We start from the raw sequence: 25,106 nt of genomic DNA, 5'->3' as shown, positions 1-25,106 counted from the left end.
CTTATGAAAATCCTGCTGGTTTTTAAGAGGTCAGATTTTTTTTTTCCCTTTCCTAGTTTCCTGCAAATAGAAATAATCTTGTTTTCCTCTAAATTCTTATAGTATTAGTATTTTCTCATTATTAGGAGTCTGTTTCCTTTTTTTTTTTAATGGATCTCATAGCTTTTTTCCCCCACTTTTTTCATTTTGAAAGATGCTTCGATTACATAAATGTTACAGAGAATATATAGGGGATTCCCATATGCCCCGCTCCCCACACCTCCCACATTTTCCCACATTAACAACATCCTTCATTAGTGTGGTACATCTGTTACAATTGATGAACACATTTTTGGAGCATTGCCACTAAGCATGGATTATAGTTTACATTGTAGTTTACAGTCTTTCCCATTTGACTCTCTAGGTTATGGCTGGATATATAATGGCCTGTATCTGTTGTTCTAACGGTTTTCTTTAAAAGTTGTTTTGATGTGTGCTTTGATTTTACCTATAATTGAATTATGAGTTTCTTATGAGCAAGGATTAAAAACAATAATATTTGTTGTTTTAAATTTTCCATTGTACTATTGTATCATCTCATTTAATTCCACAACAGCTCTTTGAGGAAATGTTTTATTTTCCTCATTTTACAAATGAACAGATTGAAGGTCAAAAAGGTTGAAATATTTACTGAATATCACATAGTTATGTAATGGCAGTATTGGGCCTCAGACCTCCAAAGCCCCTGCATTTTCACTCATAATAGTAGTAGTAGTAGTAGTAGCAGCAGCAGCAGTAATATAACTAACTTCTGTTAGATTATTAGGCCAAGGACTATGCTTTTCATACAGAATATAGGACATTTTGCAATTTTCTATTATGGAAAATTTTTTTATATTTGAAAAATAGACAATATAATGAACTCATGTAGCAAAAATAGATACTAAATATCTCTAACATAAGCACAATTCTATTATTACACCTAACAAATTAACAATAATTCCTTCATATACTCTAATAACTGTCTTCAATTTACCATGATTATCTCAAAAGTGTCATTTTACTGTTGCTTTGTTCCAATCAGAATCCAAACAACATCCTACCGTTACATTTAGCTGGTATGCCTCCCAGGTCTCTTTGAAAGAGTACAAATATATACTCTTGTTATTTTATCCCAAAAGATGTTGACTCATTTTCATGAATTTAAACATTTTCTTTGGAATCATACCAATTTTTATGAACTCTCAATGAGGAAATATTTTCTAGAGTAAATTTTATTAAACAGTTTAATTCCTTGATTAATTTACACATTGACCATATCCATTTTTTTTCCAGACTAAAAATAACTGCTTGCTTTTCTGAGTGTTTATAGCATTTGATTTTGACATTTTTTATGCACTTAGTAATATCAATAAATACATATTTAGTACTAAGTATGACTCTATGCCACATTGTTGTTATGTAATTCTTTGTACCTCATCCTGTCTATTAAGTATAAGCTCATGAGATCAAGGACTTAGTTTTTTGCATGGTATGGACTCAGTAAATGTTTGCTGAATTAACTAATATTGAGATAATGTGGATATTTTATTGCCAAAATTTTTAAATGTGTGAATTTTGCTAATTAATAATTTGAACTGAATCTTGGAAGATTGCTACTCTGCACCATCAGAAATATACCATGTTGCTATGCCAGTATAATTATCTGTATCTGTAGAGGGACTGAACAGTTTGTCCAGAAATTTCCTTGCCTGTCTTCCCAGCTGGTAGTGGCATCAGGGAATTTGATAACTAAGTGTGCTGTAGTAGCACCAGCAGCCTGGGAGTCCCAGACTTTGAAATACATGGATTTATCAAATATTCATATTTTATTATTTTACTTTATTTCATTTTTTTCCATTATTTTATTTTATTTCAATATAAAATATTTCATTTTATGTTTTATTTTATTTTTTCTTCTCAAACCCCTTGCTAGTTAAGTTGCCTGGGTCACAGTCTGGAAACTCTTCACCATTCTGCCACATTTTCTCTGCCAATTTAATTTGTCTAGTCATTGTTTCCTAGTGAATATTTTTCTTGCATTCGTTTGTTTATTTTTTTAGTGTATTTATTTTATTTTTTTTAGGTACTAGGGGCGAAAATCGAACTCAGGACCTCATATATAGGAAATGAGTGCTCAACCACTGAGCCACATCAGCTCCCCTGAGTTATTTTTGTTTGTTTGTTTGCTTGGTTTTTGTTTTCTTATTTGTTTTGTTTTTTTAATTTTAGGAGGCACCAGGGACCAAACCCAGCACCTCCCATGTGGGAAGCAGGTGCTCAGATGCTTGAGCCACATCTGCTCCCTTGCATTTATTTTTAATCGACACTTTTTTCTTGTAGACACATTGATTTTTTTCTCCCCCCACAGTATTTGTCATGGTTGCTTTGATTGTGCCTAATGGCTGACCAAAATACCCAACAGTATATCTGTGCCATTTATAGTAACAGCGTTTTAAAGGGAAATTGCAGGGATGTGGCTTTTATTATTACTCTTTATAAAGGAGGTTATGACTTTGGCAGGAAGCTTTATAAGTAAATGTTTTCAAGTCATACAAAGTACCAGTGCAATTGTAATAGCTGTCTTCTCTTCTGATTCCTAGATTCCATGTGTTGACTCTGTCAGTACTCCTATAGGGAATCTATACAAATGTTTAGGATCATTATCTAATCAGTTTTAATAATGTTTTCTGGTTACATAAATTATGCGTGTTTATTGAGAGAATTTGGAAAATAAAATAATTTCCGGAGATCATATAGCAGCAATCTCTTACTTTGTTAAAGGATTAAAGAATATTACAATAAATAAGTTTTTAGAGACCAGCTAGTCTAGCCCAGCTATATTCAGGTGAGTAAACCTGGGTACAGAGAATGATAGAAACTTCATTTGAGAAGGGATTAAGCAGGGATTAGAGTCCAGTCCCCTAAATCCTAGTCAAGTATACTTTCTGGCATTTTTTGCAAAGAATTAGAAGGTTCAACATTTGACAGAAACTTTAAAGTTAAAAAAAAAGCAGCTTCAATTTATTTCTCCTGATTTACTGCAATACTGTTTTTTTTTTTTTAATTTTTGACTTGCAATTGGTATGTGTTATTGTATTCATATAGCAACTTTTCTACAAGGACATTAGGATACTCTACAAAGAACATCTCTAAATATTATATAAATTAAGCCAAATCTATGAAAGTTATTAAGGAAAAACAATTGGAAGAACCAGAAGGAGGCCCAAAGTAAAGCTATTTCAGAGAGCAAGAGGGAAAATTGAACATTGGCAGTGAAACACTGACCTGAGTGCTCCCCCCACCCCAGATGGCTTCCCGTTCTGTTTGCTTGCTGTTTTTGCTTGTTGTCTGTGCTTGTTGTCTGCTCAACTGGGACCTCCCATGTGGGAGGTGGGTACCCAACCGCTAGAGCCACATCTGCTCCCTGGAGTTTATTTTTTTAATTACTACAGAAGAAAAGATTCTGCCTAAGTTCCTCACTGGTTCAAATGCCTCCTGACCCTTAGGTACCTGGAAGATGCAGGTTTTAGGATATTTTATAACCTGGGATTGACTAATCTTTGACTCTATGACATTAGGATATAAACTCACATGCATGTTACATCAGGGAGACTACCTCCTGTGATCATGTTTTGTAACATGGTGAAATAGAAAACACAGCCCAATCTGTTGACTCAAGATAGATTATACTTCAGAATTCCACTGTGCAAGATTCTCATCTTCTTAGACCTTCAGCTTGCCTGTTGTATCCAAAATGGGTACATTACCTCCCATTCACACGGCAGGTAAAAGGATTAAAGCCATCATGCTCTGATGTGTGTAAAGGATAGCCTTCCACACCCACTGCTTCAGAGAAGCAGGGACATTTCATCAAAATACTGAGGGCTGAATGGAGAGTGACAGATAGATGGAGAAAGATGGGCTATTCTAGTTACAACAAATAACATGAGCAAAGGTACGAAAGCTCAAAAGTAAGAGCTTGTTCTGGAGACAGTTGGCTGTTAGGAACACGTTTAAATGAGACTCATAGCGAGCTGAAATCTGCTGTTGCGGGAATCCTTCAAGGCCTGTTGCTGATCCTTCAGCTTCTAAATTCCAGGACCATTACTCTTACCCCAAATTCTAGTCCTGGACTAATTTTATGCCTGCTCTTGTTTCCTCTTTAGCCTTTCTCTCTTCTATGCTTCTCCTTGGAGATCTTCTACCCCCTTGACTGGATATGAATGGAGTTTCCTAAATTTCTGTATTTTCTTCTTGTCTACGCAAGTGCTGTGGTCTTTTTTCTTTAAAGGATTTTACACTACTGACTCTAAAGAAACAGGGTAACTAAAATAGTACACCTGAGCAAGTTAGGAGTTCTAGAATCTATCAAAGATCTTAAAGTCATGGATACTGATCTTTTCTCTCTTAGAAACCAGAAGCGTAATTATTTTTTTCCTTGGTTTGAGTCCTGGATGTGGGGCCTAAGATACTCCCTACTTTTCCTAACCCAGTGGTTAGAGGACCTTCTGACTCCTACCCCAGAAAGATCTTTCTTTCCAGTACATAGTCATGAAGAACACAATGAGACAGAACCGTAAAGATAAAAGTGACATTCTCATGAGTTAACTTATTTTTTTTTTAAGATTATTTATTTCTCTCCCCTCCCCCCCTACCCCGGTTGTCTGTTCTGTGTCCGTTTGCTGCATCTTCTTTGTTCACTTCTGTTGCTGTCAGCGGCACAGGAATCTGTGTTTCTTTTTGTTGCGTCATCTTGTGTCAGCTCTCCGTGTGGGCGGTTCCATTCCTGGGCAGGCTGCACTTTCTTTCATGCTGGGTGGCTCTCCTTATGGGGTGCACTCCTTGCACGTGGGGCTCCCCTATGTGTGGGACACCCCCTGTGTGGCACGGCACTGTTTGTGCGCATCAGCACTGTGCATGGGCCAGCTCCCACATGGGTCAAGGAGGCCCAAGGTTTGAACTGCGGACCTCCCATGTGGTAGACAGATGTCCTAACCACTGGGCCAAGTCCACCGCCCATGAGTTAACTTATTTTTGAGTGTCTCTCATTCTGTAGGTTCTTTCTCCCATTTCTTGTTTTCACTCACTAAAAATTATACTAAGAGAGTTAATAATGTAGAAAAAACTTCTTAATTTTGTGTTAATCTTTATTAAAGTATACAAATTGTATATAAAGAATAATGACTAATAAGTAAAGATGCATGGGATCAAAACCAAAATGTTAGCAGATTTTTTTTGAGTAGTTGTACATTGGATAATGTTTGTTTTCTGAATTTCCCAGTGAGAAAAATGAGTATGTATAACTTTTAAAACACTATTTATGTATTTATTCAATTAAAGTCATCCTGAGGATTTTCTGTTCTAGGGGAAAATTATTATTGGAATAAAGTACAAATAGCTATAATTGTTTCATTTTGCTCAGGATATTTACAGAAATCCCTTCCTAGATTATGCTTTTAGCATTTCCTCGAAGGAACTATCAGAGCTTTTAAAATGAAGTAGGAAGTGACTTGATGAGATCTCTATTTTAGAAAAATAACTACACAAATTGTAGTTTGGCCTGTTGTGAGACTAATGGTAGGAGAACAAAAGGATCCTTTCCAGGAATCTGGGGAAGAGATGATGAGTTGCCCTTGAGTAGTGACAGTGAGTTGGAAGGGAAGGAGCAGATATGGGAAGCAGGCACTTCAAAATAAACATGTCTAAAGTTAAACTGCCTTTAAAAACAAAACAACTAAAAAATTAAACCACATTCCCCCACTAGCAAATGCATCACTCTTCCACTATTTCTTCTCTCAGTAAGTGGCACCACCCTCCAATGCATTCGCTCAAGGTTGAAACTTTGACGTATCTGTCTACCTTGTCCCAAATATCCAGTCAATCACCAAGATTTTTTTAGTTCTTTTTCCTAAATATCTCTTAAATCCGTCCACTTATCTCTGCCCCTTAGATTGGACCACTGTCATTCTTTTGTATATGGATATCCCATTTTCAGCACCATTTATTTGTAGAGATTATTCTTTCCCCATCAAATGGACTTGATACCCTTGTCAAAAATCAGCTGGACATAGCTGTCACAGTTTTTTCTGAACTTTTAATTTAATTCCATTAGTCTATATGTCTGTCCTCGTGCCAGTTTTATGCTGTTTTTTTTTAAAGAGCATTTTTTTTTATCCCCCCAACCCCATGGCTTGCTTGTGTCCATTCACTGCACATTCTTCTGTGTCTGCTTGTCTCCCTTTGCTGTGTCATCTTGCTGTGCCAGCTCTCTGCGGGCGCAGGCCAGCTTGCCTTCACAAGGAGGCCCTGGGACACAAACCCAGGGCCTCCCATATGGTACACAGAAGCCCACTCTTTTGAGCCACAGCCGCTTCCTCTTTCGTGCTGTCTTTATTATTGTAGCTTTGTAATAAGGTTTAAAATCAGGAAGTGTGAGACCTGCACCTTTGTTTCTTTTTTTTTTTCCAAGATGTTTTGGTTTTTGGGGGCACCTTACCTTTTCATATAAATTTGATGATTGTCTTATCCATTTCTACCTAGAAAGTTGTTGGAATTTTGATTGGATTGCATTGAATCTGTAAATCACTTTGGGTAGAATTGACATCTTAACAATATTTAGTCTTCCAGTTCATGAACAAGGAATGTCCTTCTATTTTTACAGTCTTCTCTGTTTTCTTTCAGCAACGCTCTGTAGTTTTCCATATATGAGTCCTTTATATCCTTGCTTAAATTTATTCCTAGATATTTGATTTTTTTTTAGTTACTATTGTAGATGGATTTTTTTTCTTGATTTCCTTTTCAGATTGTTAATTACTAGGTGTTTTTATTTCCTAGGTTGCTCAAAGCAGATACCATGAAGTGATTCGGCTTAAACAATGGAACTTTATTAGCTTATAAGCTTACTGTTTTGAGGCCAGGAAAATATCCAAATCGAGCCATCATCAAGGCAATGCATTCTTCCCAAAGACTTGCTGCCAGTGATTCTTGGTTCTTCTACTACATGGCAAGGCACATGGCAGCATCTTCTAGTCTCTCCATTTTCTTCCACGTTTCATTGCTTTTAGCTTCTTGTTTCCATTACTGTTTATCACCCCCCCCAACCCGTTATCACTCTCTCTCTGTTCATTCCATTTAAGAAGGCCTTCTAAGGGGATTAAGACCTATCCTGAATGAGGTGGTGGGTCACACCTTACCTAAAGTAGCCCTATCAAAAGATCCTACTTACCATGGGTTCACACACACAGGAATGGATTAAATTTAAAACATGTTTTTCTGGGGTACATAGAGCTTCAAACTACCACACTAGGGTATAGGAATACTACTGATTTTTACATGTTCATCTTGTACCCTGTCGCTTGGCTGGATTTGTTTATTACGTCTAGAGTTTTGTTGTGGATTTTCCATATGTAGGATCATGTCATCTGCAAATAGGGAAAGTTTTACTTCTTTCCAATTTTGAAGCCTTTTATTACTTATTCTCACCTAATTATTCTGATTAGAACTTCCAGTACAATGTTGAATAACCGTGGTAACAGTGGGCATCCTTCTTTTGTTCCTGATCATAGAAAGAATACTTCAGTTTTTCACCATGGAGTATGTTAGCTGTGGATTTTTCATATATACCCATTTTCATGCTGAGGGAATTTCTTTCTCTTCTTAGCTTGCTAAGTATTTTTATCAAGAAGTGTTGCTAAATTTTATCAAATGCCTTTTCTGTGTCAATTGAGATGATCATGTGTTTTTTTTCTCCTTTAGTCTATAAATTTGGCATATTGCATTAATTGATTTTCTTATGTTGAACCACACTTGCATACCTCCAATAAATCCCACTTGATAATGGTGTATAATTATTTTAATGTGGTGTTGGATTTGATTTGCTGATTTTTTTTGAGGATTTTAATATCTATGTTCATAGGGGATATTGGTCTGTAGTTTTCTTATGTTATCTTTTTCTGGCTTCAGTATAAGGGTAATGTTGGCCTCATAGAATGAGTTAGGATGTGTTCCCTCCTCTTCAGTTTTTCTGAAGTACTTGAGCAGGATTGGTGTTAATTTTTCTTGGAATGTTTGACACAATTCACCAGTAAAGCCATCTGGTCCTGTTTTTCCTGTGTTGTCATGAGATTTTTGATTACCGATTCAGTCTCTTTACTTCTTATTGGTCTGTTGAGATCTTCTGTTTCCTTTGAATCAGTGTAGGTAGTTTGTGTGTTTCTAGGAATTTGTCTACTTCATAAGATTTTCTAATTTGTTGACATATGGTTTTTAATAGCATTCTCTTTTACTTATAATCTTCTATAATCCTTTTTATATCTGTGGTAATGTTCCTCCTTTCATTTCTGATTTTGGTTATTTGTGTCCTTTCTCATTTTTCTTTATCAGTTTACAGAAATCAAGTTTGTTGATTTTTATTGATCTTTTAAATAAAACAGCTTTTAGGTTCGTTCATTGATTCTCACTTTTGCTTATTCTCCATATCATTTAAATCCACTCTAATCTTTATCGTTTTTCCCCTTCTCTTTGCTTTGGGTTTATTATGCTCTTCTTTGTAGAACTTCTAGTTGTAAGGATAGGACTCTGATTTAAGGTATTTCTTTAATAATGTAATTATTTAGAGCTATAAATTTTCCTCTCAGCACTGCCTTTGCCACATCCCATAAATATTGGTATGTTTTATTTTCATTTTCATGTGCCTCAAGGTATTTCCTAATTTCCCCTGTGATTTCTTCCCTGACTTACTGGTTGTTTATTAGTAGGTTGTTTAATTCCCACATATTTGTGAATTTCCCAATTCTTCCTCTGTTATTGATTTCTAGCTTTATATTCCATGTGGTTGGAGGAGATATATTAGATGATTTCAATATTTTTTAATTTCTTGAGACTTGCTTTGTATATTACATATGGTCTATCCTGAAGAATGATTCATGCACACGAGAGAAAAATGTGTATTCTGCTCTTGGATGTAGTGTTCTATATATGTGTATTATATATCTAGTCAGTTTATGGTATCATTCAAGTCTTCTATTTCCTTATTGATTTTCTGTCTAGATATTCTAGCCATTATTAAAAATGGTGTATTGAAGTCTACTATTAGTATAGAACCATCTATTTTTCTGTCAATATTTGCTTCATGTATTTTGGAGCTCTGCTGTTAGATGCATATATATTGTTGTTACATGCATCTATATTGTTATGTCTTCTTGTTGTAGTGATCCCTTTATCATTATATAGTAATCTTCTTTGTCCAATGTTCCTATACTCCTCTGTCCCCCTCAACTTTTTGTCATACTTATTATGAATTATATCTTTATATATTGTACATCCAACACCATAGATTTAGCTATTTTATGCATTTGCATATAAGTACCTGTAAGAAGTAGAAAGTAGAGTTATATACCAGAAAAAATACTATTGGCGTTTATAATTACCCATGTGGTTAGCTTTATCAGAGGGCTTTATTTCTCTATACTGCTTTGATCCACTGTCTACTGTTCTTTTCTTTCAGTCTGAAGAACTCCCTTTTGCATTGCTTGTAAGGCAGGCATAGTAGTCATGAATTCCCTCAGCTTTTTTTTTATCTGGGAATGTCTTTATCCCATGTCATTTTTGAAATATAGTCTTACTGGGTATAAAATTCTTGGTTGGCAATAATTTTCTTTTAGCATTTTAAATATTTCATCCTGCTACCTACTTATCACCATGGTTTCTGATGAGAAATCAGTATTTAATCTTTTTGGTTCTCCTTTGTATAAAACATGTTGCTTTTCTCTTGCAGATATCTCAACTGTCTCCCTGTCCTTCATATTTTACAGGTTGACTATTATATGTCTGGGCTTTGTTCTTTTCAAGGTTTTTCTGATTGAGGTTTGTTGGGCTTCTTGAATGTGTATATTCATGTCTTTCATTAATTTGGGAAGTTTTCTGCCATTATTTCTTTCAGTATCCTTATCTCCCTCTTCCTTTTCCTTCTTCTTCTGGGACTCCCATATATATAATACATATGTTGGTACACTCCATGGTGTCCCAGAGGTTTCTTAGACTCTGTTCACCTTTTTATCATTCTTTTTCCTTTTTGCCTCTCAGTCAGAATCATTCCAATTATCTTTACTTTGAATTCAGTGATTATTTCTACTGTCAACTCCCATCTGCTGCTGAAACACTATAGGGAATTTTTCATTTCAGTTATTATTATCTTTAATTCCAGTATTTCTGTTGGTTTCTTTTTAAAATTTCTGTCTTTCGTTGAGATTCCCATGTTTTTCAATCATCATTTTCCTGACGTCCTTTAGTTCTTTTTTCATGTTTTCTTTTATGTCCTTGAGCATAGTGAAGATCACTTTTTTAAAGTCTTTGTTCAGTGTGTCCAAAGTCTGGTCTTCCTCATTGATAATTTCTGCTTTTATCTTGTTACTTTGAATGGGCCATCATTTCTTATTTTTTTTTTTGTTTGCCTTGTAATCTTCTGTTGCAAACTGTACATTTTAATTTTTTAAGTTGTTAACTCTGGGATCTAGTCCCTGAGCTGTCTGATCCTTAATTTGTATTCAAGTAGTGAAGGACAGAGCTTTGAGTGCCAGGAGTTAACAGAAACAAACATACCAAAGCAAAACAAAACCTCTCCCAGTCTTTGCAAATTGTCTCTGAGTTGACTTGTGTTCTCCTTCAGCATTGAGCTCTCCTGTCTAGAAGATCAGCCTAATGCTAAAGCAAAGTAAAGGGTCCTCTCTGTCTTTTCTGAGCCTGTGTCTTGTCCTGGGCTTGTGCTTGCTCTGTTATTAGGAATTCCCTGGTTGACTCCCTCTACTCTGTGTGAAGTAGACTTCCCCACCCTCCTGTGTGTTGTGTTATATGACTCAAAACTTTGAAGCAAGTAGTTCTTTGCTTCAGGCCACTTTGATTTAATTGTTTCTTATATAGCAAGCCCCAGTCTGCAAACTGCTTCTGCCTGTAGGGAAAATCCTAGAAAGAGAAGCCAGAAATTTCCTGGCTTCCTGGTTCAATCTTCCATGCTGACACCCAATAGACCGACACTGGCATACAGACACCCTGGTTTGTACATCACAGTGCCCTGCTCCCTCTAGAGCAGAGTCAGGAACGCACAATGGGGTTGTGGACTGGCTCTGCACTGCACCTGGGAGGGCATGGGAGAGGGGCCAGCAAGGGCACAACAGGCTTCTGTCATTTTTAAAGCTGTGGTTTCTTGATTCAGCACTCCCCAGCTACTGCAATGTGTTTAACTGTTTTTCTGCCAGTTTTTGTCAATTGTTAAAATATTCTGTGAGCTAATAGCACCCTGGAGCATATTCTGCCACCATCTTGGTCAACTGGAGGCTGGGATCTTAATTTCTCCTGCCAAAATTGTTAGGCGTTTCTAAAATGCCTTCCTTTGCTTTTTTTCTTGCTCTCCATAGTGCATTCCACCAGAATGATTTTCCAAAAATGGGAATCTCATCCCTTCACTCATGTACTTCAGTGGCTTTTCAGTCCAAACTCTTTTACATGGCTTTCTTGGCTTTGCAAGAACTATGCACTGCCTATTTTTCTAGTTAGTTCTTTTTCTTACCACTCTTCCTCACTTTTGCTTTAGCCTTTGACCTCTCAAATATATCCAACTTTCCTGCTATTACCGTAATTCTTTACACATACTGTTCTCTCTCCCTGACATAGTCCCATATCTCCTCTTCTCCTTTACCTGTTTGACCCCATGATACCTCAGCATGAAACATGGCTCTGTGCTGGCCTTGCTGAGCCATTAGATTAAGTGTCCACGCATCCTGACTGTCCCACAGCATAACACTCATCATATGTGTATTTACTGTATTTGCTTCATTTTCTACATTTCCTGCAGGACTGTAGGCTGTGAGTGTGGCCAGGGGCTGTATATCTCCTTACTTACCATTGTATCTTGCTCAACTGTCACAGTACCTGTAACAATCGGTGCTTAGTTGGTGATGAATTAGACAAGGAAGGAATGGAGAGAGAGGGAGGAAGAGAAGGGGAAAAAGGGTTTGGAGATTGAGACTACAGAGATCCTAGGACCTTTTGAATGAGTTCAGGGAAAAAATGGAGGAGTCAAAAATACTACAAGGTATTTACATTGGGCAGCTGGGGACATGATAATACTGTTACATTGGTGTTAAAAAGAAAGATAAATAGGTATAGGTGGAAACATAATAAGTTCAGTATGAACATCTGGTACAGAAGTTGGACAGGGGTTAGGGACAGGGGACCTTGATTGGAGCTTAGGGAAGACGTAAGAGCCGTATGTCATGGCTGAAGTCAGGCAATTGGGTAAGGTTTCCAGGAGTGAGTATATAGATTAAGAAGACTGCTGATGTGGGAGTCTGGAGACCCTACCATCAAAGAAGACAGCAAAAGAGCTCCCTCGTGGCAGCTGGGACTCAACAGCTCACCTTACAGTTATGAGACTCCCAAGACAGTGCTCTGCACAGGAAGGATTATTAAAAGCATGGCTAATTCAATAACTTTGAAGGTGGTGAGGGAACAGAGATATCCTGACAAAAGCTTTTCATAACTTGTTTCTTTCAGGAAATCCCTTATTATGTAACATTACAATGTATTTATGATATTTTCTTTTTCCTAGATTCATTGAGTTTAACAAAGCTAAAATATTAACACATATTTTATTCATCTAAATTTATTTAAAATTTTTTATTTATTGCAGTGTGCTATTTAAAGCTTACACAGCTGTTGTAATATGCGTACAAATGTAGAAATGTGTTTTCTTTGTGCTTCTATGCTAGACTTGAAACCACTTTGGAGAAATCTAGTTAGATATTAAAAAGATTCCTAGAAGATGAAATGGTCCATGTTCTTATTTTAGTACTGTCAGTTTCACAGTCTGATAACCTTGATTCTTCCTTAGGTGAAATATATAAATTGGATCATTCACAAAACTTCTCCAGCCATTGCAAGTCATAACTCATCACAATATCCATTATTCAGTATGCTTATTTACATGATCATGGCTTATATTTTACCCGGATTTGTACCACCTATTTCAGTACTTCCCAATCATTCATTCGACAAATGGTTTTTGAATGCATTCTTTGTGTCAGGCACTGAACTGGACTCTGGGGGTACAGCAACAAGCCAAACAAGCCTGGTTCTTGCCCCCATTGCTAGAGTTTACAAAACAGTGAACAAGAGAGGCATTAACTAATTGTTACATATATGTTTATACATCAGAAGGAAAGATGTAGGTTAGTAAAGGAGAGAAAGAGGGGATCTGACTTAGATTGAGAAATCAACAAAGACCTCTGTGAGAAAGTAGTTCGATACCTGAAGAATGAATGAGAATTCATGGGGAAAATGAGAAAAGAGCTCACAAAGGAGAGGGATTGGCATATGCAAAGCCCCTGAGGCTGGAAAGAACTTGAGACCTTTACATACTAAAGGAAATAGAGTGTGGCTTGAGCATCATACAGGAGAAAAGTGGCACAAGTTAGGCTGGAGAGATGGACAGAGACTTGGTCATGTCTGGCCTTACTGGCCATCAGAAGGATTTTCAATTTTATTCTTAATATAGAGAGGAACTATCAAATGGGTTGCAGCAGAAAAGTGACATGATCTAATTTATCTGTTAAGACAGTTACTCAGTTTGCAAGGTGGATAAAAAATTGAAAAATCACGAATGAATATAGGGTGATCAGTTGTGAGACTATTGTAATCGTGTAGGATATGCTACTCAAAGTATGGTTGGTATGCTACTCAAAGTATGGACCAGCAACATCAGGGTCAGCTGGGAACTTGTTAGAAATTTAGAGTCTTGGGACCCACCCTCGACCTAGATAATCAGTTTGCATTTTAACTGATTTAAGTGATTTGCTTGTTGAAGTTTGAGAATCAGTGATCTAGGCAAGATAGGATGGTCACATCGATTAAGGTTTAACCAGAAAAATTGGACAGTCCTGTCATATTTTTTGAAGGTGGTAATGATAGGAATTAGTTGTGTATTGACTCTGAGAGGTAGTGTGGGAAGTTTTAATGATGACTGGGGGTTCTGGCATAAACACCTGTGGAAATGGAGATATTAATTCATTCAAGAAATATCTGAATGCCTACTCTGTGCCAGGCACTGTTCTAGGTACTGTGGTACAGGGGATACCACAGTAAACGGAACAAGCTTTTCAAGGAGCTTACATTTCTATGGAGGGGAGAAGGACAATGTAAATAACTTAAATTGACAGAATGTTAAGTGGTAATAAGTATTTCAGATAAAGATAAAGTGAGTGCTTGATTATCCTCCTTAAACATCCTCCCCTAGTCCAGACCTATCTTTGTTACCCAAGGAAATATCCAGAAGAAATCTTTGATCATCAGCAAGTCTTATCTACTTTACTTACAAAATATCTTGAATCCATCCTTCTCCAAATATACCTCCCTAATAGAAGCTACCACAGTTTCTCATCTGAACTCCTCAGTAGCCTTCCAGTGGGTCTCCCAGCTTCCATTCTTTCCTCCCCTCCCTCACAATCCATTCTCCACACTTAAACCAGAGTAATTTTTTGTTTTGTATTAGTTCGTGGAAATTAGTTCATTAAAATTCTCTGCAGAAACACTTCCAGTGGTTCCCCGTCACACTTAGAATAAATTCCCAATTCTTCACCTGGGTTTGCAAAGCTCTACTTAATCTGACCCTGCCTACTTTTCTGACTTTGTCTTGTAATTTTCCTTTCACCCACAACACTGGAACTACACTGACTGTTCCTTAAATATCCCAATCTTCTTCCTACTCTCAGCAATCAACTGTAGTAGTTCTCTCTCCTGGAATGCCCCTTTCCCTAATCTTCATAGTACTGGCTCTCTGTCTTTCAGATCCTAGCTTTAAAGTTTAACTAAGGTGGGAAGTGGATTTGGCTCAACTGATAGAGCATCCACCTACCATATGGGAGGCCCAGGGTTCAAACCCGGGGCCTCATGACCTGTGTGGTGAGCTGGCTCGTGCACAGTGCCAATGCTTGCAAAGAGTGCCGTGCCATGTGAGGGTGTCCCCCACATAGGGGAGCCCCATGAGCAAGGAGTGTGCCCCACAAGGAGATCCGCCCCGTGAGAAAAAAGCACAGCCTGCCCAGGAGTGGTACCGCATATACGGAGAGGTGATGCAGCAGGATGACACAACAAAAAGAGACACAGATTCCCAGTGCTGCTGACAAGAATGCAAGTGGACACAGAAGAACACACAGCAAATGGACACAGAGAGCAGACAACTGGGGGGGAAGGGGGAGAGAAGAGAAATAAATTAAAATAAATCTTTAAATAAATAAAGTTTAGCTAAGGAAAGGCCTTCTTTTGTAAATCAATATAAACTAGCCACCCAGTAAGTAGTGCCTCACTCTATCTTAATTTACTGTTTTTATTGCTATTTGATAATTTCCTTGTTTTTTATTTATTTAGTTGTTTAATTATATCTTGCTACCTACCTACCTTTCTACTTAATTTTGTAACCTACCTTTTTTTTTATTTTTTAAAATTTATTTCTCTCCCCTTCCCCCCCACCCCGGTTGTCTGTTCTCTGTGTTTATTTGCTGCGTCTTTCTTTGTCCGCTTCTGATGTTGTCAGCGGCACAGGAATCTGTGTTTCTTTTTGCTGCGTCATCTTGTGTCATTTCTCCGTGTGGACGGTGCTATTCTTAGACAGGCTGCACTTTCTTTGGCGCTGGGCAGCTCTCTTTACGGGGCACACTCCTTGCACGTGGGGCTCCCCTACGCGGGGGACACCCCTGTGTGGCAGGGCACTCCTTACACGCATCAGCACTGCGGATGGGCGAGCTCCACACGGGTGAAGGAGGCCCAGGGTTTGAACTGTGGACCTCCCATGTGGTAGACGGACACCATAACCACTGGGCCAAGTCTGCTGCCATCCTACCTTCTAATTTATCTGGCTCCCCACTTCTAGAAAGGAAGCTCCACAAGAGCAGAAGCCTTGTCTTTTTTTTTTTTAAGATTTATTTTATTATTATTTTTAAATTTATTTCCACCCCCTGCCCACTGGTTGTCTGATTTCTGTGTCTACTCACTGTGTGTTCTTCTGTGTCAACTTGTATTCTTTGTCAGCAGCACCGGAAATCTGTGTCTCTTTGTTGTGTCATCTTGCTGCATCAGCTCTCCATGTATGCGGTGCCACTCCTGGGCAGGCTGCACTTTTCTCACATGGAGTGGCTCTCCTTACAGCGCACACTCCTTGCGCATGGGGATCCCCTACACGGGGACACCCCCATGTGGCACAGCACTCATTGCATGCATTGGCACTGCGAGTGGGCACCACACGGGTCAGGAGGCCCTGGGTTTGAACCCTGGACCTCCCGTATGGTAGGCAGACGCTTTATCAGTTGAGGCAAATCCGCTTCCCAGAAACCTTGTCTTTTTGGTTCATTGCTGTCTCTCCTTACACATGCCAGCATTCAATAAATATTTGTTTATATGTTGAATGAACAAGTAATTGATCTCCTGGATACCAGTCTCTCTACTTGTCAATATATTTTGCATATTATTGCTACATCAATCTTCCTTAAACATTGATTTCATTGTGTTTCTTCACAATTTAAGGATATACAGTGGATCTTAATTGCCCTGCTACTATCTGTCCTTGTTTCATACCTCAGTTACTTATTTATTAAGTAGTTCACAGTTATTCAAGTCCTGTTGACTCTTCTGCATCTATCATCCTTTGGCATATTTAATGGACTATAGAGAAGAGAGAGAACAAAGAAGAATCAAGGCTACTAAAACCTGTATCACATGAGTTAACCTTTATTTATCCCTACTAATTGCTCCATGTGTATGTCTTCTCTTCCTCTGAGAACTGTGAAGGAAAAATTCTCAAATTTCCTTTGAAAATGTCTTTATCCTAGAGGAAATATCACAGTGCGAGGACAAAGACAATGCTCAATAATTACCACCCAGTCGAGAGTATTTAGGTCCCAGATTATCTAAATCAATTTTAAGCTGAAATAAATAGCATATGTAATGTAAGGGCTGAAAACATGAGCATCAGAATCAGAGAAACCTGGACTTGAGTCCTGGCTGTACTGTGTTTTGCTGTGTAACTGGAGACATGTTGCTTAACTTTTCTGAGCCTTGGTTTCTTATTTTGTGAGAATGAGATAACATAAAATCTACCTCATGAAAATGAACATGAAAATACATAGCATTGAGCCTGGCATACTCTAAGAAATCAGTAAGTCTTAGTTATTTTGCTATCGTGTATGATATAGAACTCAGCTTTTAACCACTTCCAATCTTCCCACACAACCCACTTGTTAAAAGAGTCAAACCCCATTAATTGTATTCCACTTTTAAGTGAAAACTTTAAAATGGCAAAATAGTATGTGGGTGGATTCCATTTTTAACTGTCTGTCTTCTACAAAAAGACAGCAACTTTTTCAGCATCACAAGTGGTAAGGAAATGAAGGCATTTCTAGGAAAAACACATGCAGTTGGGGTTTATTGATACAACTTAGGTATAATTTTAGGTTTCCCACAAGTTAGGATAAAAGAAGAAATGAGTGAATGTTAAATTAAAACAGAAAAAGTACTTATTTATTTTTCTTCCTGTAATGAAAAGCATACTTTCTAAAGAAAAACGGATTCATTATTTTTATATTTACTTGATCACTTTTGATGCCCTTTTTCAAATGTGTAATAGTTAATATTCTGCTGTAATGTTTAGACTGTAGTGTAGACTTATAGAACAGAAAATTCTGCTGTATACAGAAGAAGATAAAAATAATTTATAGATTTTTCTTTTAAAGAAAGATCTTAATGTGTTTAAAAATAAATTTTTAAAAAACCTTTTTGTCACAGAAGATGTGCTGTGTATGTTTGTTAGTTTAGAATAAGCTAAAACAGTTCAACTTTGAGAAAGTAGATTTTGGTTGACAATTCTTCTGATTTGGATTTAACTTATCTCCAGACAAAAGCCTCTTTTTGTTTAATGTTGTCTGTGTAATTCCAGGGTGTAGGAAAAAACAAGATTGTTGACAGATTCCTTCACCTGCTCAACAGACCCCGAGAATATATCCAACTGCACCGGTAAGAGGATAAGTACCCCAGCCTCTTAAAATCTGATTTAATCATTTATTTTTCTTCCCTTATGATTTTTAAAACTTTCTTAAAGATCCATTTTATAAACCAGTTTCATTTCTGTTCCTCCTGCTCTTATCTCTCATCTCCATAAAAGGTAATAAAACCATGCAAAATTTATTTTTAAAGTGACTAATGCTTTATAAACATGAATTAATAGATATTTTGTGGACAGAGAGTGATGAACATTACATCCTAGGAGCAGATCTTGTCAACATAAAGACTCTTAAGATAGAAGAAAAACATGTACAGCGTGAGCCCTCTCTCTCACAAGAAACTAAAATAACTCACAAGGAAAAAACAATTTCAAAAAACCCAGTAAAATATGTAAGTCTCAGTTGTGAAATAAGGAACTTGAGACTATGGAAGAAGTAGGTTATTAGTAGTCTACTTGCCTTCCTTGAAAATATTTTGTGGATAATTAGTTAACAGAATACCGTTAGCTGTAGGGAATACAAATGCAGGAATGTCTTTTTAAAAATAAAATATAGACAATAGAGCCACAAGAAAAAAATATAACAAGTATAGAACAACTTAAAACTAGCTGACATGGTTCTCGTTTTAAGCCCAGGAGATTAAATCAACCAATCAGCCAATCAATCAGTCTCATGTGGTAGAAACAGCATTTGATTGAATTATAAGAATTTGTTTCTGATTTGGGTCTTTCTACTTAAAAATCATGTATTTCTGTAAGGAAATTGTATGAGAAAAGAGGGCAGATTTCATGACCAAAAAATAAATAAATAAAAGGACTAAAGGAAAGCAGAGTGATGATCAAAAATTCCCTCTTGGGACTTATACTTCTGGCTGTGTCAGAGAAACTGGTACCAGATTAGTCTGATAAAGCCCAATAAAACTGGACAAGACTTGGCAACACTGGGTGAAGAACCAGGGATCTGTAAGCTAAACGGCTACCAGGGTTCCTACACAGTTGGAGCCTTCATTAAACACATTAAATCAGAAGGTGGCCTATAAAGTCTATGCTTTAAAAGTCAGACTAATCTATCCTAGAGCAACAGTGACTCTATACCCACCCTTTAAATGTTTAGAAATAAGGCTTAAGAAAGCAAGTATAATGCTAATTACCATGATTTTGTAAGTTCTTTTTTGTACAAAATGACTTTAAAATAAAAGGAATGGGTAGTAGGAAAATGCCTTAAAAGAATAAAGCTAATTCAAAAGTAGATTCTACCTGCCAGAACAAAATTCACACTCATGTAAGGAAGACTACAAAATCCAGGTACTCAACAATGTAGAAAACATAATGTCAAAAACATCAATAGAAAATTGCTAGACATACAAAGTAGTAATAAAATTGGTCAATAGAAATAGACCCAAAACAACAGATAATGGAATTAAGACTAGAAAACAGTTGTTATCAGTACATTCAGAGGATATAAAGGGAGAGAACATAAGGAGGGAAGAATTAGGAATTTTCACTAGAGATATGGTAGCCCTAAAAAAGAATTTAATAGAAAATCTAGAACTGAAAAATACAGTATCTGAAATGAAAAACACCTAAAGGGATTAACAGTAGATGAAACATTGTAGAAATTAAGTGAACATCACAGGGGATTTAAAAACTCTCCATACTGAAGCATGAAGACAAAGTTTTAAAAAATGAAAGAAAACAAAAAACGTGCTTCAGTGAACTATCGGACAATATCAGGCAGTCTAACTGAGCAACTGGAATACCCAAAGAGAGAAGAAAGAAGTGGGCAGAACAATATTGAAGAGATAATAGTGGACATTTTTCAAATTTGTTGAAAAACACAAAGCTACCAGTTGAGGAATCTCAATGAACCTCAGGCATAATAAACAGAAAACTGCACCATGGCCCCTATAATCTAATGGCTGAAAACCAAAGGAGAAAATCTTAAAAATTTCCAGAGGGAAAAAACATATTACATATAGGGGAACAATGATAAAGATAATCTCTGATTTCTCATGAGAAGAAAATACAAACTACAATTCATACAATTGTTCATAATATCACTTAATGATATGTTAATATCTTTAGGCTCATTGATGATATCCCCATTTTTGTTCCTGATAATTGGTTATTTGTGCCTTCTTTCTTTTTTTTTCATGATCACTTTTACTAAGGGGTTATAAATTTTATTGGTCTTTTCAGAAGCACCAACTTTCGGCATTGTTTTCATCTGCTTTGTATGTTTCTTTTCTAATTCAGTAATTTCTATATCATCTTTTTATATCCTATGATTTAATATGCTATCTTTTTTAAACCTTTTGAAGTGTGTGTTTAAATCATTGATTTTACAGACTTTTATTTATAATATATGCATTCAAATCTCTCTTTGGGTCTCAGTTTCTTCATCTCTGATTAAGAGGAATGGACAAATTCATTTATAACATCTCTTTCAGCTTTATATTCTAATATCTTCAGCTAGGCTAAAAAAAGAGAAGGTATTGAAGGTGCTTCGAAGTTTGGTGGATTAGAGATACCACATCTTACTTCCTGCCTAGAAGATCTTTCATGTTTCTCAATATACCAAACTTCTGCCATGAAGTAGCAAATGATCCATAAATAGCAGTTATTAAAGAATTACATACTACTAATTTATATTTGTGGTATTTCTGACGCTGGTTAGTTAAATGTGTGAGTATATTATCTACTAAAACACTTTTTAAATTCAAAATGTAATAAAACTTTCAAAGCCAAATATTTATGTTACTTTTGTTTTCCAAACTATATGCTATGGAGCATTATATAGCATCCACTGCTATGTTATTGATTGATATTATGGCAAATATTAATAAAATGGTCTCTATTTGACTGTATATGATATGTAATTTATTATGTAAAATATTAGAGTAGCATTATGTAATTTCTGTCTAAAATAAAATATTAAGGGATTCTCACTAATTAGACTGATGTTCCCACTAACTTCAATGTGAGTTTCTTCTTTAACTTTATAGTAATCCACATTTGCCATAAAATTTAAGCTCATTAAATTGCTTTAAGAGAAATGTATGTTTAAGTGACTAAAAATAGCAGTCTTAATAAAATGTTGAGGACTTCTCTGATCCAAGGGTGACCTACTTGAAGTTTTTACTTTATTTTAGATTCCTCTTAATGGAGTTTTGATGTTTCCATCCAAATAATAGTCATGCTCAATTTACTTTTATGGACCTGCTTCCAAAAAAAAAAAAAAGTCGTAAGAGCTATTCAAATCATCACCAAGCACCCATGGATAGAACTCACAGCCAGGGTCTCTCTGCTATTAAGTATGGACATTTCATGTTTTGATGATTAGCTGTCATTGAACAAGCAAACTGGGCAGTGTGTGCCTTGGTAAAATCAATATATTGTCATAAGAATGTGATTGAAGTAATTTAAAAGATTAATAGATGTACTTACTTTTGATGGCATATATTTTTTTTAAGATTTCTTTTTTATTTATTTCTCTCCCCCCCCCCCACCGCCCCTGTTGTCTGTTCTCTGTGTCCATTTGCTGTGTGTTCTTCTGTGTCCTCCTGTATTCTTGTCAGCGGCACTAAGAAGAATCTGTGTCTCTTTTTGTTGTGTCATCTTTGTGCGTCAGCTCTCCGTGTGTGCGGTGACACTCCTGGGCAGGCTGCACTTTTTTCACGCTGGGTGGCTCTCCTCACGGGGCGTACGCAGGGGACACCCCTGCATGGCATAGCACTCCCTGCGCGCATCAGCACTGCATGTGGGCTAGCTCACCACATGGGTCAGGAGGCCCGGGTTTGAACTCTGAACCTCCCATATGGTAGGCTGATGCCCTATCCATTGGGCCAAATCTGCTTTCCGGTATATATTTCAAACAGAAGAGTCTATATGACTCACTTCTGAGAATTGCATATATTTACTTGTTTTCTACAATGTTATGTTGATTTAATAAAAAAAAAAAAACACTAAAGAAGATATTTAAATACATCATGTTCTGTAGTTACACTTTCTCCTTGGATACAAGTATGATTCTGTTATAAAATCAGAATTATCTTAGGGCTTTGAAATTCTTATGTACTGGGTTTTTTTTGTTTTTGTTTTTGATTTGCCACTTTTCATCTATGAAGAGGCCCAGTCACTCATATGACCAATGACCTGTCCTATAGATTACTTTCCTCATAGTGGTGCCTGTTTTTGGTTCAGAATTCCCCCTCTTGCAGTGGAATTTTCTTCTTCCTTCCTCGGCTTATTTCAGACTGGGCTATTTTTTTGTCCTTTATCCACTCCTGTCCTTATGCATCCATCTAAAATACCTTCCGTTTCTCCCCCAGTCCTTCAAAGTTTGGTCCACAGCCTCTTCTACATTGATGCTTCCATGATTTTCCATCTTGAGTGTAATTGCTTCCTCCTCTGAAACTCCATAGCACTGAATGTGCACCATTGTGATTCTAGAAAGAACATGGGTTTTAGAAATCAAACCTGTCTTCACCCCTAACTTTTATGGGCCCTTGAAAGTCTTTGGGTCCCAATTTCCTCACTTATCAAATTGAAATGATAAGACCTTGCAGGGTGGTTGTGAAGATTAAATAAGAGGATGTGTGTAAATGGCCAACCACAGTGTAAGGCACATTTTAGGCACCTAAACATTTAGGCGAACTAGTAAATATTAGTCTCTGCCACCCTCCCCCTACTTTCTTCTTACTCTGATTTGCATTATTGTTATCTCTCTCTTCTTTCCATCACTTCCATCGTAACATGCCTTTCTACTGAATAGAAACTTTTGAGGGCAAATGTCTAGTTTATGTATTATGTATTAATCCATTCATCTAATGGGTTTTTATTAATTTATTATTGTTTACAGTGGCTGTTTTAGGCACTGGTGATATATAACTGGCAATACTGGTCTTGACCTAGAGGTGCTTGTTTGCTTGTCAGTGAGTGAGAATACACTAGCATCTATAATATAGTTATTATATAAAAGCTGTTAGAGAGGTACATACAGGTGCTAGGGATGCTTGAGGATGGTTCCTGGCCCTCTATGTACCTATATGTGATATGGAGAAGGTGTCTTAAGGGATAAAGAGGAGCTTTCTAAGTGGAGAACAGAGAAGGTAACATTACGGTCTTTGAAAACAGACTATGTGTAAACCAGGAACTGAGAGCTGGTGTAGCATGTGATGTATGTGTATGGATGCAAGTTTGATGGTAAGAGGAAGATGAAGCCTTGTAAGGGCAATGAGATGGAGTTAAAGCAAGAAAGATCATTATGGCCCAAGATCATCACAGGACAAGTCAGAAGCAGATGAGACTTAAAGCTAAGAGAACACTAGAAATTGAATGCCGAAATCCAGGTAAAATTTGTTGGGGCTGAAAAAATATTGGATAAGAACTGAAAGATGGGACATATTGAAATAGATTTAAATGGCTAATTTTAGAAGCCTTGATAACTTTATGGAGGGTTAAGGGTAAAAAGAAGTTAAGGGCAATTCCCTTTTGTATGGTCTGCTTACCAATCCTGAGGCAGGTACTTGTCTAGTTCCCAAAACACAGTTGACCCTCAAAAAGTATTTCTAATTCCATCTGGACTTTCTAGCTCAATATCCCAAATAAGCAGCCATCTCTAATTAGAGGCACTGATGGTTATTTTAAGATTAAAATGTCTTTTCTGTATATATATATATTAGTGCTATGTGTTTATATATATATTAGTGCTATGACTGTATAATGTATGTGCTCAATAGCTGAGATAGTTAAAATATTACATTGTGCATATGTATCATTAAAACATTTGCTTTTCTCCTCTAATATTTTTATATTGCTTTTTCTTTGTGAAACCAAGTGAAGAAAAACATTTAGCAAATAAAGTATAAAACTCTAGCATTGGCCCTCTTAAAGTCAAATATTCTGGAGTGAATGCTGACCTGCTTTCCAAAGGACAGCACGATTCAATATGCAAGACTTTCCTCAGACGGAAGAAAATGGAATGTGATGATATAAATTTTGAAGTCCACAAAGTCCCAGAAGGCAGATAGATGTGTTAGTAGAAAATAGTCAAAGCAAAAGCTTTTCTGAAGTCTCATGGAAAAAATTATTATTGAGCCATCAAGATATTCTTAGCCCTTGATAAGAGTAATCGAGAGCTGGAGAACATGTCAAATGTCAACTGCTACACAAAAAGCCCAAGATTCTCTTTCTGTCCCGTCTTCCCTGTCATAAATTTGGAAAAGCTATTTTAGAAACGTTTTTTATCAGCAGTTGAACAGTAGTTTTCCCACTAAGAATGCCTTCTGCCTCTTTTACAAAATGAATTATTCCAGTGCCTTAACTATTCCATGCAGATCTTCATTTTGTAATAATTTTCATGACTCTTCTCTGGATGACAGCAAGTCAATTTAAATTCTTGTATTATTTTTATTTCTTTGTTTAATAAACACTTACCAACTACAGTGTGCCAGACACTGTTCTAACCTATCTTTACATATCCATCCCTTACTCCTCCCTGCAGCTTTGTGATAGCAGTACCATCACTGTTCCTGTTTTGCTGATGAGGATATTGAGACAGGGAGGTTACATAGGGCAGCCAAGGTCACACAGCTGGCCTCAAACACAGTCTGGTCTGGCTTCAGCCCTCTACTCTAACTACTACATCTGCTGCTGCTTGACTTTGTTGTGCTGAATTGAATAGTATTTTAGTGGGGATAATACTTTAGTAAGTACCTCACTCAAGCACAATTCATGTGATAGAACTATTGGTTAACCAATTCTTATAGTCTGTACATCAGTACATGTCTCATAGCTTGATTTAAAGAAACAAAAAAGGAACGGATGTGACTCAAGCAGTTGAGTGCCTGCTTCCAACATGGGAGGTGCCAGATTTGGTTCCCAGTGCCTCCTAAAAACAAACAAACAAACAAAAAACAGTAAACAAAGGAACCAACTCAGGGGAGCCGATGTGGCTCAGTGGCTGAGCACCAACTTCCCACATATGAGGTGCCAGGTTCAAATCCCAGCCCTGGTACCTCAAAAAAAAAAAAAATCTAGTATT

The 25,106-nt window shown here is 36.8% G+C and overlaps 1 protein-coding gene across 1 annotated transcript in view; it reads left to right on the top strand.

The window, feature by feature from the left end:
- VWA8 (von Willebrand factor A domain containing 8) overlaps window positions 1–25,106 on the top strand; it is a 429,880-nt gene that overhangs the window by 203,662 nt on the left and 201,112 nt on the right. Inside the window, exon 21 of the mRNA XM_058276628.2 lies at window positions 17,999–18,075. Within this exon, the coding sequence (XP_058132611.1) occupies window positions 17,999–18,075 (77 nt within the window). The remainder of the gene's footprint in view (window positions 1–17,998; window positions 18,076–25,106) is intronic.

This window comes from Dasypus novemcinctus, chromosome 15, assembly GCF_030445035.2.
Source record: "Dasypus novemcinctus isolate mDasNov1 chromosome 15, mDasNov1.1.hap2, whole genome shotgun sequence".
NCBI lineage: Eukaryota > Metazoa > Chordata > Mammalia > Cingulata > Dasypodidae > Dasypus > Dasypus novemcinctus.
The sequence above is the reverse complement of the archived record's forward strand: the minus strand, read 5'-3'. Positions and strand labels throughout refer to the sequence as shown.